Source organism: Polyodon spathula, chromosome 7, assembly GCF_017654505.1.
Source record: "Polyodon spathula isolate WHYD16114869_AA chromosome 7, ASM1765450v1, whole genome shotgun sequence".
Classification (NCBI taxonomy): domain Eukaryota; kingdom Metazoa; phylum Chordata; class Actinopteri; order Acipenseriformes; family Polyodontidae; genus Polyodon; species Polyodon spathula.
Window position 1 is genome coordinate 54,998,444 of NC_054540.1, and position 16,302 is coordinate 55,014,745.

The 16,302-nt window shown below is 43.9% G+C and overlaps 1 protein-coding gene across 9 annotated transcripts in view; it reads right to left on the reverse strand.

Annotated features, from left to right (window-relative positions):
• Positions 1 to 16,302, reverse strand: part of LOC121318846 (disks large homolog 3-like) — a 64,956-nt gene that overhangs the window by 5,245 nt on the left and 43,409 nt on the right. For 3 of the 9 annotated variants that reach the window (XM_041255954.1, XM_041255960.1, XM_041255959.1), the window contains 13 exons: positions 15,726 to 15,895; positions 15,114 to 15,250; positions 14,877 to 15,021; positions 14,482 to 14,638; positions 10,015 to 10,171; positions 9,546 to 9,648; positions 4,960 to 5,074; positions 2,901 to 3,077; positions 2,380 to 2,455; positions 1,635 to 1,749; positions 542 to 583; positions 307 to 357; positions 17 to 118 (listed from right to left, as the gene is read on the reverse strand). In XM_041255954.1, coding sequence (XP_041111888.1) covers positions 17 to 118; positions 307 to 357; positions 542 to 583; positions 1,635 to 1,749; positions 2,380 to 2,455; positions 2,901 to 3,077; positions 4,960 to 5,074; positions 9,546 to 9,648; positions 10,015 to 10,171; positions 14,482 to 14,638; positions 14,877 to 15,021; positions 15,114 to 15,250; positions 15,726 to 15,895 — 1,547 coding nt within the window. Of the gene's footprint in view, positions 1 to 16; positions 119 to 306; positions 358 to 541; positions 584 to 1,094; positions 1,141 to 1,634; positions 1,750 to 2,379; positions 2,456 to 2,900; positions 3,078 to 4,959; positions 5,075 to 9,545; positions 9,649 to 10,014; positions 10,172 to 14,481; positions 14,639 to 14,876; positions 15,022 to 15,113; positions 15,251 to 15,725; positions 15,896 to 16,302 lie in introns of all 9 variants that reach the window. The other 6 variants (XM_041255961.1, XM_041255962.1, XM_041255957.1 and 3 more) reach the window with 4 other exon arrangements.

The window sequence follows — 16,302 nt, forward strand, 5'->3', positions numbered from 1 at the left end:
AGATGGGAACACTTACGTGGTACACAAGATCCAAACTTGTGGGGATACTCTGAAATCAGATCATCATTTATTCTGTCCTTCATTGGGCCCAGGATTATTACAGGTCTGGTGTAGTGAACTGAAAAAAACAAACACAAAAAAACACAATTACTGTAGAAGTAACATTTCTTGCATGCCTTCATTTGATATCCCCAACTTCAGTTCAAATATGCTAATTCTGGGCTGTCTAGCCTACATAGTCTATAACATTAACCATGCAGATGGAGGGAGATGTTTAATAAAAAACAAAGTTCATTTATCACTTACTTTCCTGTCGCATAACAGGTTCATAAGAGAGAATGGTGTCTTCTTGACCCTCTGCAAAAATAAATACAATATTAATTGCACCAGTATTTGCACTGGAATATTAATTTATAAAACATGTAAAGAATACACATATTGGAGCATTAAAAATGCCCCACTCCCCACAAAGCTGGCTGAAATTAAACAGATGAATAAGGCTCCAGTCCCAGAGACAAGTACTGAAATGAACGCCACTTACTGGAGCTGCTTTCACTGTCACTTGTGTTGGATGTCACACATTCTGGAGGAAAAAAAAGAAACACTGAGCTTAGCTTTGAACTGAAATAACATGAAGCTTTGAACATGAAACTGGCTGTAAACACAACCCATTATCCTTCAGCAAAAGGCTAGTGCAACCGTCCCCTACTTCCATGAAGTGTCCCTGGATCAGAGTAACAATGAATGTGTGTTTTTAACGAGAATGAGGAAACAAAACAAAGCCCAATTCTCCCCTTCTCGTATCAGGGCAGCCAGCAATGGGAAATGAATTGCTTCCTTGAATTGTGTTTAAATTGAGCAAACTCTTTACATTCAGGAGACAACTTCTAGCTGGAACTTGCTCAGTCACAGCTTGGAGTAAAAAGCAAATAAAAACAATTTACAGTTTAATCTTCTTAACTATGACCCCAAGCATACTGCATTTTATGGGGCCCGTTTCAAAGTCCACCAATTGCCAACAGGCTGTGGCTACAATTTAGGTATATCCGCAAGTCCCTTTTATATTAGGAGCTACATGGGAACCCCAAACTTACTCAGAATCTTTGATCCATAATAGTCATCGCTTAACCCTGGGAAGTCCTGAATTTCCAGACAACGAGAGCAGAGAAAGAAAAACAGAAAGTAGAGACAGAGTGGAGGTTAGTGTGCTGTGAACAGAGCAAAGGCTGACAGACCTGTGAAGAATTCAGTGAGTCGAGAGGTTTCTGTCTGCTGGAAACAGTGAAACTCTTTCAACTCAATGACATTCTGTACCCTAAGTGGAACAACCACAGGGCAGGATTTCAGTCATTTGCATTCAGTGCAAACAACCATCTTCAAAACAGCAGAAAAAACATTCTGCCACAAAAACAGATACTTGCCATCACTCTTTGTGAAAAGGCATGTAGAAGACTGCCCAGAGAGCAAGAGAAAGAGTGAAGGCAGAAGAAAGATAAGCCTGCATTGTCCTAGTGTTAGTAGGTCTACACCACCTTCCTGCACTATTCAGTCAACAGAGATTAAACCTCCCGCTGTGCGTGGGGGGTGGATAGCTTAGGAGTCATCTTCAAATGCATCATCAGGTCTTCACGCACGTCGATACTTACGTTCCGTGTCCACATTTTCCTGCCCAATATTCTCCTTGCTCTTGTAAAATGGGAACTTGCGTGAGAGGTTGAAGCTCTTTTTGCGCTTTGATTTGACTGACTGCTGAGAAACAAAGATGAAGTGAAGAAATGAAACAAAAAGAAAAAAAAAATGGGTCTCAATGCAATGCAGACAACCAAACATTACTCATGCAAAACAAAGAAATGAACCAAATGCAATGATTACTGCACATCTGGTGGGTGGATCAAATGAATTCAAAAAGAAAATATGATAAATGCATGGGAAAAGTAAATAGAATAAAAGTAAAAGACCATTCCATATGCCAGCCAAAACCCATCCTAAAGCAACTAAACCCTTGCAGAGGGTAAATGGAACAAGAATTAGATTGTGTGCTTGGGAATATGTAGGTGACAATTTGATAATGTTAACAAGATGATAAGTAATTGCAAGAAACGTACTTTACTCATCTATGAGGAGTATGTTTGAAAAATGCCTTGCCACACTTTACAGCGTCTCTTCACACTGTGTTGACACACAACCTTGCTGCCAGGAGGAAACATTAAAAAAAAAATTGGCTGAAATGTGACCCCATCGTTCTGGCAGGAGTCCTTTGGTTCCCACGCTATTGGGAGCTGGGTCAGTTTCCTTCGATGTTGGTTTCTGGTGGTCAAGGAGCACTATACTTGACCTACGGTGTCTAAGGACAGTGATATATTAAGAAGCAAGACTCACCCTGTTTGACTCAATCATGCCTGTCCGGGCGTGGAACTTTACTGTTTTTAACCTTGCTCTTTCTTTCTTCTCAACTCTGCAGAATAGACACAATGTTTTCAATATATCCAGAGAAAAGACAGGCGCTGGCCAGGAACTCAAAAAAACAAAACATTTGTAGACTCAATAGCTATTAACTGATCAAACTGATCAGATACAATTACTGGGAGCTAGAGGATCCTTGCTCAGCTCCTCCACTTGTTAGTTTCAGGGCAAGTCTTTTAACAATCTTCCCGAATGGGAATCGTACCCTTCCACTACATATTATCATTTGAGGTTAACAAATATTCACTGCAGTCCAAGTACAAACTTTCTGAATGAGTTACTCCTAACAATCAGAATACGAGAAGTGAAGCTCACACAGACCCCACAGGGACCGCAGGCGACTGTGGTTTCCTGAGAATATTTCTCTCTCTCCATGACTGAGTAGGACTCTACTTGCGTTCTTTCTCTTATTCTCCAAGACACTCAAGCCAGCCTACCTCTTTTTGCTGGGGATGACCCCGATCTGCTCGCTCTCGCCGTGTGGAGTAACGAGACGTGCTTGCCACCACTCATCATCAGAGGCATTGATGACATGCAGGATGTCTCCGTACAGAAAGCTGAGACCCTGGCTGGGCAAGCAACTGTCCCGAGTCCGGTCGTAGTCAAACAGAGCCCTGCAGAGTGGAGGATAGGGTTAATTAAGCTTGCTACAGGGTCCTACTCCCATTGATCCACTCTTCAACAGCAAATCAAGAAAGCTTTTGATTAACTAGAAATGTTTTGTTTTTTTTGAGAACAAAAAACAAAAAGATAATGGTATCTCTGATGGAATACAGTAGTTTGGAAAAATAAAATGTTAATATTTATATTGCCAAAGCATTACGTAGATCATCCAGAAAATCAAAAAGGTCACAGAAGCACAATAAAGCAGCCACATTAGACAAAAGGTCAAAGTGAATTGTACTGTTAAAATATGAAGCTGAAATCTCAAATGGTTCAGAAGATTAGCAGTTAAAATAGTGGTGGTGGCATATTGACAGGTACAGGTAAGCTCCCCTCATGAGAATGCTTAATTACTTTACAATGCTTGAAAGATGAAAGATGCACCATTAGTAAAGGCTGTTAAAGGTCCTGCAGTAATGCTGTATCCACATAGCCGCTTAAAGCATACTGGATTAGTGACTTCATACCTTCACACAACAGAGTTACTCTCCACACAAACAAGCCCTGCATTTATAACCTGCAATACCCTGATCAAACAATGAGGTGGATTCAAATCTCAGTTTAAGAACAGCTAACCTCCAGGTCAGGACTTGGTCACCCGTTTACACAAACATATTGTAGTGTTTACACCAAAACTAATGGCAGAGGGATGCAAGAGAAAACACTGCTCCCCATTTCTCAGATGTGAATGTATTACACTTCTGATAAATACAGTAATATACACATTTAAAAGCCTCCACCCCCCTTGTCAGTAAACACTTTGTTTTGAATGTCTTCTGTACAATAATACCAGTTTATCATTATTAACAGTTCAGTATTTTCAATGCGTAGTTCCACATGGTGAGTAAAAAGTAATTGCAGGCTTGTGTTACTGCTAACATTTAACAGGTCAGATGGGAGGGAGGAGAAAAGTTCTACGGTCAAAACATACAGTTACTTTTAGAGTTCTCTTGCATGACCATGTATAACAGTAGTAAAACCTCTGTCACATAATATTAAGGCTTATGTTTTACACCAGATTATTTTGGAGTAGGGTGATATTTCTGCACCCATGTGTTTACGGGAGGTAAATAAACAGGGGCCTTTCAAAGAGTAAGCAGCAGTCAGACTCCTTTGGTTTTGTAGAAAACTTTAAGAGCAACTACTGAAAAGTCATCATTAAATCCAGAACTCATCTTTTTTTTATTAGGATCTGTTTGTTTGGAAGTTTAAGGGTCTTTACTGAAAGTCTCGTTGAAACCTACTTTGGAAATTTGTGAAGGGGACCTTACCTTAATAGATAGAAGATAAATAATAACAATAAATAATTTATGATGATTATTATTATTATTATTATTATTATTATTATTATCTGAGACACCCAGTTTTTGGGCATCGCATTTTTTAAACTGGTTTATTGTGATTTAATTATGGACAGCAAATTCCACTTCCATTTGAACAATAAATCCAGGCTTAGGAAACTATGAACAATTACATCTCCCGTGTACAAACATCGCCATCACCAATCTGAAGAAATCTCAGCAGCAGAACGGCCCATTCATTTTCTGTAATTTGTTTTTTCTTGATGAGGTGGGCCAGTTGCTATTGTGTTACTGTTGCCATTTGAATGAAATGGTGCAGCACAATAAAAAACAATTAAACCACGATGCATTAATTTGCCATGTCACTACTGCATTAACAAGCTCCACTGTAACCATTCATTTTATCAGTAGAAACTCTATTGCAGCCCCACTGTAGTTTCTTTTTTGCCTCCAGCAATGTCATTCCTCCGTTCTGTTTTAAAGTGTGTGGGTAGGAAGGTGAATACAGAACAGCTGAATGTTGGTACTGTACCTGACGTAGAGGGATCTCTTCTCGCTGGTGCGCAGGGACCCCGACCCAGAGCTCATGCTGCTGTTCATCATCTGCTCCCGCAGGTCGTGGATCTTGGACTCAAAGCGGCTGTATTCTGCAAGCGAGAGAAAAGTAAGAGGTGGCAAAAGAAGTGTGCATAACTGGGGAGTGTTTCTATCCTTTACCCACAATATCTTAGCAGGGCCCTTTTTAGGTATGTACTACAGAAACTAAATAGCGTGGAAGATGACCCCATTGCCTAACCCAAAGTAGATTTCATAGACAAAGTCCACAATAAACAGCAGTGCCTTGGGAGTACCTTCAACAGTAAAGGGTCCCTTCAAGAAATGGAAAGTTTAGTGCAGTCCACACTAAAATAACTAGGATGGTGAAAGGGGCCATTACCAGTCCCCTCCCCTCACACGGATTCTGATAAACAGTAACATATGCTCTTAAGTGATAACACAAGCCTCTGCTTCAATATAACTTTCAGAGTGTGTACTCGTCTTTGACACGTGTTTGACTGCTAAGTGGTAATAAAGTAATGAACCAGCCAACGAATTTGCTTGAAAGACACCCATGAACAAGCATCACCCTTATCCGAGCTTTTCCCTGGGGGTAAGGGACAAGTTGGCTCTTAACTAATATCTCCACACAAATTGTCTGCAAGCCCCTCAGGCAAGGAAGAGGTTAAACACACAGGCAGATAGAGAGAGCGAGAGGACATCATCATCATCAGGTGAAACCTGAAACCACCTGCCTGTAACCACTAGCAACCAGAGTACAGTGAAACCCTACCTGCCCATGCGAGCTGGCAGAACCAGTTCAGAGATCAGACAAGCAAATAGTAAGGGGAGGAAATACCTCCAAATATACATAATACCTCATTACTTCCGAATCATCAATACTTTCACAAAACCACCTAGCAAACTCTGAATGCAGTCATTGAAGTAAAATGCAAGAGTCATTGCGACACTTCTTTAAACATACAGAAAGAATGTTGTTTAGAGCCAAGTTTGGAATGGAAATAAACAGACTACAGCCAAAATGAAAACATCACAGGCAAACACTATACAACATTGACTACTAAAGCATCAAGCTTCGGCAGAACAACAAATAACCCCTGATGCTGCAAGCAGTGGTGTCGGCAGCACTCTCCCCTATAAGACAGAACATGCTGGCATGGTATTGGAATGGAAAGCGCTGTTGGAGGCGCTAGGATTCAGATGAAATGGCTTTGTTGACAGATATCTAAAACACAGGCAGTCTGGCTTGAGAGATTAGCCAAATACTAACGGCATTAAATTAAATAAAAGCGCACTGCTATCGAGTGCTGCAAACTACAATGTATTACGTCTGTTTTGTACTCATTCATGTCAGCTCTTAATTACAGATTGAAAAGCCGAGCAGGAGCGGGCGCTATATCATCATCTTCACAAAACAGCAGAACAGTTTGAACTAGCATCAAGCTTACTGGAAAACACCAAATGGAGGAATCAAAAAGGAAAGTAGAACAAGCACTCACATTCAGGGAAGTCTGTTTGGCTGGTTAAATATTACTGGGGACTATAAACCATTCTGCAGGTAACCTCCACTCCCCAGCCAAGGTCAAACAGCAGAGGCAGACTCTACAACAGGTCACTCAGTGCAGTGCACCCATGCAAACAAGAAGCTCTCGTCCTGGTAAAACAGGAGCTGTTATCAGAAAGCTCTTTGCTTTTGCCCAGAGTTATGTAAATAATTTTTCAGGTCTCTAAATAGTTAATTTAGCAGCAAGAAAAAACACAGACTTTGAAGTTGAACAAACATGAAGCAACATGTTTTTGTTCTTCTTGTTAACTTAATATCTGAATTGATCCATTCATATATTTTCAGACATACACAAATACTTTTTGAAAAACAAATGTTTATTTAACCCAAGACATAAATATGTCAGCTATAAATTTAGCAGCCCACTAGTCTATATTTCCAGTTTGTCAGCATTTTATTCAGATTTGTAATTTGTACTGCCTTGAGTTATTTATTTTCTTCTACCAAATTCTAATATAATAGGCATTCATAAGTAAACTAGTTTAATGATTGATTGAGAAGATTAGCCAGGCTACACATTAATCATTAATTTAAATTCAACTTAGAAAAATTACCAAATGAAATCAACAGCGTGTTTACAGTTTGCATTCGAGTTTTGGTTTTGTGTGATTCCAGCTAGCTGCTGGGCAGAGACAATAACGTAGTGCCAGCTAACATATTTCACTTGATTTAAATTTAGTGGCTTTGATCATTCATGGGAAAACATTATTGTAAGGCCAGCCTGCACAACTCGTGAATTTTGCACTTTAACAGAAAAACAAGACTAGACTAATCTTACATGGTACTTAATGTGAAAATACAATTATATACACAGTATATTTATATATTTGACGATCGACTGACGTGAACAAGCTACATTGTTATATCTGTAAACAGGACAGTGCAGAATAATGTCACACTATGTAGCAAATGCTCTCAATTGTTTACAGCATGATACTAAGCAGCAGTGTAGCACAGCTCAGTTCTCCCAGTGTTAGTGCATCTTTTTGGTGGGATTTTAAATGAAATGTAAATGAGAGCTTGCATCTAGAATATTAAAGCTATGGAAATCACAGGCTGAAACAGACACCACACTCTCCTGTTGACAAGATCAAAGCCAGTCTAAGACATCAAATTAACATTGGGATTTTCTTTGTACTTCAAAAAAAAAAAAAAAAAAAAAAAAAAAATTGAAAATACCCATTCTTCAAGTCTGCAGTAGGTAATATATAGAAAAAAATGAAAAGCTTATCATGTCAACGCCAACTTTATCACAGATAGTTCTAAACTCCAGGTGGGACTTTTAGTATATGCAGATAAAACGGATCATTGCACAATTCACTGTTTTGAATATGAACACACATGCGGAGAGTTCATCCCCTATCACTGAGTTTAACAAGAAAACACCAAAACTATTTCCAGAAAGAATGGACTCCTTGCCCCAGTAATATGGGGTGCAATACTGTCAATCTGTGGAACCATCAACCACTCCAGACAAAGCAACAAGAAACAATAGGTCTGTGTCCTCCCTGTTAGCAGGGGGATGCTTTTTTTCTGATGTTCACATTGAGCTGGTTTGATTGATGATCTTTGAAAAGCAGCTTAACGTTTGCACAAATAGATCGCCAAATAAGTATCAGAAATCAAACACGTTTCCAGTTAAATGTGGTTTATTTATTCATATTATATATGTTTCAGTGTAAACGCTACCTTTTGGCGGCCTAAAATAGACACACACAATATGTAAATGACCTTACTTTTTTTTTTTTTTTTTTTTTTTTTTTTTTTACAGGTATAATATTTGTTTGTTTCTTCGCATAAACACTGAAATTATGTGTGTATGCCATGGGTGTTGCTTGCCTCACCTCTTTCGGACGGTCGGGGTCAGGCAGAGCAGAGTCAGGGCTCCCCACAACCATCTGCTGGGAAACACTCGAACAATTCCACCCAATCCCAGCCGCTCCGGGGGGAAACACGCTTCCGTGATGCCCGTCTTCTTTAACCAGCTCGGTTGAATGGAAAGGCGCCTCGGATTGCACTACAGTACCATGCCGCAGAACTCGCTCTCTGAACTGCGTCTGGAGGGAGGCGGGCTGCCGGTTCACTCTTGAGAAATTTAATAACGCTGAGAAACCTTCAGCTCTCCTCGGAAATATTCCGCGGGTAGTCGCGTACCCATCCCCCCCCCCAACCGCGATATGACACACAACCCCTCTCTGAAATTCAAACCGAGAGCGTTTCTCTCTCGTTTCTTTCTCTCTCTCTCTCTCTCTCTCTCTCTCTCTCTCTCTCTCTCTCCGCTTGTTTCCAGCTGTCGGGAAGCCCGAGGTCACACAAAGCTCGTGCCCTTCCTCCCCCCCCCCTGCCCAGGCGCGAGAACCCGAACCGTTCAAACCGGTTTGAAGTCGAACTCCGCAGGGGCCAACCCCCGAAACTGAATTCGGCTCAAGGCAGCCAATCAGGTGCCAGTTAACATCGCTTGCAAACCCGGCCCGTCCCTTCCAGAGCACTACCTGTATTAAAGGGCCAGCACACCCATTCCACAAAAGATGAAACAGTGAAGCAATAATATTGTAGGTGACATAAATTGTATTAATGGTTTACCAATAGTATTTCACTGGGCTTGGGTCTACACATGTGTAATAAACACACACTTGCACATACATACTCAATGCCCCAGGACTCTGAGCCCCGCCCCCAGCGCAGGTGGAGTGTTGTTACAATGTAAATACTCAATGCGCTATTGTCTGGGTTACACAGGATATTCATGCCTCTCTGGAAATACTCTGCATTGTTTTGGTTTGATATATCTGCTTACCAGCGCATTGGCAGATGTTATGGATATACACAACAGCCTGGTCCAGAACAAATAAATAAACACACATGGCCCCTGATACTGCACCAGGGGGATCAGACGGTTCTTGATTCCTGTGCGCTGAAGCCATGTGAAATAACAACCATGGGGCGATCGTATGAAAAACTCGGTAGTAAAGGTGAGTCCACACCTGGGTTCCTACCTTCAGGCCGGTATTGGGCGATGATGGTAACTGTCTGCCCCGCCCTCTTTAATGCGGCGGCTGCCTGCTCGTGTGTGGCGCTCCGCAGATTGACCCCGTTCACCTGCAGAGGACAGACACGCACGATCATAGGTGTGGATTCTACGTTTACGATAACTGCATAGCACAGACAGCGACAGACAGTGAAATAGTACGTAAGAGACAGAAAGAGTGACACATAACTCTACATAGATGCAAAAATTGGATGTACAGACAATGACAATTATAGAGAAGAAAAACAGTCACAAAGAGACAGGCAGATGCTGTATATTTCAAACTATATGCAGACAGCTACACAAAAGAGAGACACAGTGAATCAGACAGACAAAGAGGCATGATTCTGTTTCAACAGACAGACAGACAGGAACACAGACGGCTGGAGAGAGCTCTGGATGGAAAGACAAACAGATGGACGGAGAAGGAGGCTTACCGATAGGATGCGGTCTCCCCTCCGCAGCTCCCCACTGAGGTCTGCCGGCCCCCCTGCCAGAATGAAGGAGACGAAGATCCCCTCCCCATCCTCGCCCCCCACGATGTTGAACCCCAGTCCCGTCGAGCCCTTGTGAAGCAGAATCTTTCGCGGCTCCCTGGAAAAAAGAATGATAAAATCAAAGGTATAGAAGCGACCCAAATCAAAATGGGTTTGTGTGCATCAGGTATGACATTAAGGTTTTATATACAGTATGTTGCATATTCTGTACATACTTTATATAAAACAGCCCTATTGTAAGGGCCCCCTTTCACATGCATTCATATGAAGCTAACTATGTTGCATGTATGCATTTTTTTATATGCAACATATATTGTTTTCCCACACAGGGAAAAAAAGTGATGGATGGGAAGCCAAGGATTGAAAAAAAAAGATCAACTAGTACAAAAATATATAGAAGCACAAAGAAAATACATCACACAAAAATAAAAAAGCAAGTTTCTAAAATGCTCTCTGGAGGAATCCTCAAGGCACTGAAAAGAGATCTAAACTGGTCCTCCAGCAGCACAGGATCCAACATTACTGAGTCCGCCAATCAAGAACATGGACACTGGAAGATTAGCTGTCTGTCAGGAGACTTAGTGCCCCCCAGTGGACAAACACAGGGCATCAGCAGCACCGCCCCACTGCCTCAGACTTCTGAATGAAAGAAGCCTGGCATCTGTGCACTTGACTGCATTTCTTCCAGAGCTAAGACTACATCATCAGCCAATAACCATTTCAGACTTTCCGGTGCTTGTATCCAGAGAACGTCAGCTGCTGAAGATGAAAGGTCACGAAAACAAGAGAAAATACTGCCATACAGGGAACAGGAATCAACTGATCCCCATTTGCCAATCTACGCTGCATAAACAGTAGTGTCTGTTCGTCTTCAGCCTCTGAACCAATGTACAGTTAATGCTTCGGTAATCTAACAATGAGTAAGTCCTGGATTTGACCATTAGTGTTCACGACTATTTTGTGAAATTTTGTGAAATTTCTGCATCTGCACCTCTCAGGGACTGGTGTTTCTCTTATGAAGTGCAGAGGAACTCTGTGCATATTGTACTGCACACATATTGTGTATACATGATGTGAATCATGACCATGCCATACTGTGTCTCTGATAAATGTATACATATTATGATTCCCTAACTGTGTTGCAGAATTACATACGCCACCAATTCTGTTTTGATCAGAGAGACAGCAGCATCGCACCGTGCTTCTTTCAGCATGTGGAGAAATCAACGTTGTAGGGTGGATGATAATAAGCCGTTCTAGGAAAAGCAACAGCCAGCTGTGGTGTACAAGACATCCGTGAAATGAGTGAGGCGTGCAAGCCTCTCTCGGAGAGATGGGTTACCTTGGTTACCTGGGCTCGCAGTTCTTCAGCCTGAAGGGCGACTGATTCTTGGCTTGACGCGTTGAGGGATTCCTCAAAGACGCCATTGAGGAGGAAACGTTAACTGTGAACATCGCTGGACACGGCCTGTCTGTCTGTCTGTCTCTCCTCACCCCAGCGGCCGAGGGGTGGTGGTTGTGTTCTGCTCCGTGGTTCCTGTCCTCTGGGTGTCCTGGTTTGATCTCTTGCACGTCCTGTCCTGCTCTGTCTTGTCCCTGTGTTCGCTCGGTCCCAGGCAGTGTCCCTGCAGGTCTCAGCCTCGCACTCCTAGCTCTCTCACAGATTGTTAGTCTCTGTCCTGCTGTTTTTCTCTGGGTGGCTCCCGGAGCAGCACTGTTTCAGACACGCTGGATCACTGAGCCGCTGATGGGACACAGCCCAGCTATAGCTGTCAAACACACTCCCCACTGTTTACAGGACATGCTTAACCCTCTCCTACCCAGAGACAGGCTAAAAAATATACTTGGCAGCCCTAACAATGATGAGGTTGGCATATTGGACTTAACCATAGAGTTACTCAGACCCACAATATTCCACACGGAGCCCAGAACTGAACTATGCCTTCCACACTGCTGTACTTCTAAACAACACTATGTTTAATTGAATAAATATCTGTTGACATGGTAACATGGGATATTAAAACCAGAGCCTGGTCCGCATAGCTTTTGGCTCCTTTTTCCAACCTACATCCTAAAACTTTTAATGCAGAACTATTTAGTTCAGCTTAAAACTTTTTAGCATGTGGACTTTGGTATTATAACACATAGTGAAAGGCATAACTTACTCTTCATGGGTGTGTGTGTATATTGTACCACTTTTCTATGGTGAGGGTCAAGGGGCAGAGCCCTGTAATCAGCCTTTTCTCTCCCCCTGCACCCTGCGCCCATAAACCAGGGGAATGTAAACAGTGGCGAGCCTGGCTGTGAAACGGGAGCTGAACCCCTGCGTGTCTCTCCCTTGTGATTAACTGTCAGCTGATTTCTCTGTGTTTATTTTATGCAGAATGGAAATATCCTCGGCTACAGTGACGTGCTGCCAGGGCCAGAGGGTCACTCTGGCTGGTACGTATTTGTGTTTCTGTTTCATTAATTATCCGAGGGGGGGCGGTGCAAGCTTTGTTGCTGGAGATTAATGATCTGAAGCGCAGGACGCTCATTATCATCAGGACCAACTGTCCTCCCTAAAAAGACACCGCCTGAATCCCTGCACCCTTGTAACATGTCTTCAGCTGTTAATGTAGAGACCACTGTGAATAGCTCACTGCTGTAATAAGAAGCTCTAATAGGTGGGACACACCATGGTCACCGTCGGAAACGTGAATATTTATTGCTTATTAAACTTTATTTCTTCAAGTAGTCACTTCGAGATTGTCTTTTGCAAAGGAGACCTGGCTGCTAAATCAATAATTCAAATTCTTTTTATATAGCGCCTTTCATGGCTAAGCCACCTCAAAGTGCTTCACAGTGGCAGATCTAAATATTCATTTACACACGTGATACAGAGTGATGGTGTTTAGATCCCAGGAACTGATCACTTTTCATCTCACAAACAGGTTTTGGAACTAAGAGCTTAAAATGCAAGGTCTGTGCCTGTACAGAATGTGGGTGAATGCAACCGTTTACCTCGCGCCTGTAACAGAGGTATGCCAGCAGCCAGAATGTAAACACTAGTCACATGGCTTGAAAGGCTTTTCAATACATTTATGGTAGCGGCAGTAGAGCAGAGTGCTTATATTTATATAAGAGAGCCGGTCGAGACGACCATTCTTCTCCGCTGTCGAGGAGTGGAGCCATGTGAGAAAACACTGCGGTCTACATGCGCAGACACTGTGCAATATACTCAAGCACAGATAGATAGCTGATTATGTAGATAGACAGTTTGAGATGGACTGCTACAAATACACAGATATAGAGCAACAGGGCATTGCCTCTCTGTAGGCAGGTCCCAGACAGGAATCTGTGATTTGAAGGCGTTGCAGGTTTCAACAGCAGAAGCAGCCCCCACACCCCCAACCAATAGAGCTGAATGCACAAAGCTCCACAAACACATGCAAAATACAGCCCCATTGCAGAGCACAGCAGCCAGCCCATAGCAGAGATTGCCCGCCCCTCACACAGCAGCCTGTGCAGTGACAGGAGGGCTTGCGAAGCAAGGGTAGTACCTGCTGGAAGAGGGGGGCAGGCCAGGGCGCAGGACAGTGGGGGCAGGGCTAGGACCCACTTCCCGGGACACCCTGCTGTAGAGCTGGGGGAAGGGAGGGCTGGACTCCGCTTGTTTGTGAACAACACTGTAAATGGGTTCAGCCCTGGAAGGGGTGGGGGTGGGGGGTGGGAGAGTACAGAAATCACACTGTGAATGGGCGGATGTGAAGACACCCACAGCTCCGCAATCCTTGTGACGCCACCCTTCACTGAACCTGCCAGCACAACCTACACCAGTCACCAGTCAGTAAAGTCTCAGCTCTACCAGTGTACCAGCTAGCACAACCTTAGCTCTACCAGTGTACCAGCTAGCACAACCTTAGCTCTACCAGTGTACCAGCTAGCACAACCTTAGCTCTACCAGTGTACCAGCTAGCACAACCTTAGCTCTACCAGTGTACCAGCTAGCACAACCTTAGCTCTACCAGTGTACCAGCTAGCACAACCTTAGCTCTACCAGTGTACCAGCTAGCACAACCTTAGCTCTACCAGTGTACCAGCTAGCACAACCTTAGCTCTACCAGTGTACCAGCTAGCACAACCTTAGCTCTACCAGTGTACCAGCTAGCACAACCTTAGCTCCATCAGTATATTCAAGCACTCTGCAGGGTGATTGACTGTGTGTCTCTCTCTCTCGTAGGGTGAATGACTATGTCTCTCTCTCTTGCAGGGTGAATGACTATATCTCGCCCACCATGTCAATTTCAATCTTGATATATTGCCACCCGTATTTAAGAAAGAACAGAAACAGCGGGCCTGCCTTACAAATGCCAGAATATCGGTCTCTTCCCTACCAAAAAGGAAAGGAGCGCAGTAGCCACTGACCTGGTGAAGTCGTCCTCCCCGATCATGTGACGAGGGACAGGGGAGTACCTGGAGGGCGTGACCTGAGGAGGCTGGTAGGTGGGCTTGCTCTCGACTCCACCCAGGTAGCCCATGCTGGAGTTGTGGCTGACGTGGTTATCAACCATAGTGGGGAATGCTGCAGAGAGAGAAAAGAGAGATATTGAAACATGCAGACGCAACAGCAGACCTGCTGGTAACCACAACAAATGATTAATTGGCGTGCATATATCGGAATTAACCGATTTGTCACTGTAGCTACAGTTGTTACTCATCTGGAAAAAAACAGCAAAGGCTTATAGCGATTGCTGTACAATTCTGTCAAACTGCACAAGTGCTGGCTCTCACAGACAGGGGCTAGAGGAGGGGCTACGTACTGCTGCTGTAATCCGGGGGGGCGTACATGTCGTTCATGTGTACAGGGCCTGGCTTGGCCACTTTCAGGTAGACCATGTCAGAGGTGTTCTTCAGGGCCGCCACCGCCTCCTCATGACGCACGTCCTGCAGATTGATGTTATTCACCTGCAGGGAGACAGAGAGGTGCTGTATCTCACACTGGCACAGAGGGGGTCCCGTCTCGCACTGCAGATAAACAGGTAAGAAAGCGCGCTCACAGCGAGTAGGCGGTCCCCCGTGTGCAGCCTGCCGTCCTTCTGCGCGGCTCCTGCCTCGATGATCTTGGTGATGTAGATGCTGTTGTCTCCGGGGATGTGCTGATTCCCGATTCCCCCTGCGATGCTGAACCCCAATCCTGAAATCCATACCACAGGCAGGTGAGCCATGCAGACAGCATATATGGCTGTGTTTCATTGTGTAAACCCTTGGGCGTGTTCTGCATGTGAGTAAGCGTCACTACGGGCCTGCATTTCCAAGCACTGGCAGGTGGATGCATGCCATTGACAGGTTTAATTATTTTGACTACTTCTATTCAAAACGTAATCTCCTTTCAACATAAAGTAATACTTTAGATGTTTTCCATTGAAAACCTTTAATAAATGACTTAGAAACTCCTACATTACCCTTAGGGTTAAAGATGCTGCTGACTATAAGAAACATGCCAAACATGCCAAACACGCATGCAGAAACTGTAATTTGTAACTGTAATGTATTAGGAGCATATCAGGTAAAACATTAAATATTAAAGATGTATGGCATAGATGTTGTGAGTGTGTGTATGAGTGTGTGTGTGTGTGTGTGCATGCGTGTATGTGTGTGCGTCTCTTCACCTTTTGGTCCCTTGAGCAGGTTGATCTCCATGATGGTTTCGGGCGGAGCCTGTCGTCGCCTCACCAGCAGCCTCACTACTGGCCCCGCCTCCTTCAGAGCCTCCACTGCCCGGCTGTGCACCACCTCCGACACATCGACTTCATTGACTCGCAACACACAGTCATTCACCCTGCGAGAGAGAGAGACACAGTCATTCACCCTGCGAGAGAGAGAGAGACACACAGTCATTCACCCTGCGAGAGAGAGAGAGACACACAGTCATTCACCCTGCGAGAGAGAGAGAGACACAGTCATTCACCCCGCGAGAGAGAGAGAGACACAGTCATTCACCCTGCGAGAGAGAGAGAGACACAGTCATTCACCCTGCGAGAGAGAGAGAGACACAGTCATTCACCCTGCGAGAGAGAGAGAGACACACAGTCATTCACCCTGCGAGAGAGAGAGAGACACAGTCATTCACCCTGCGAGAGAGAGAGACACAGTCATTCACCCCGCGAGAGAGAGAGAGACACAGTCATTCACCCTGCGAGAGAGAGAGACACAGTCATTCACCCTGCGAGAGAGAGAGAGAGACAC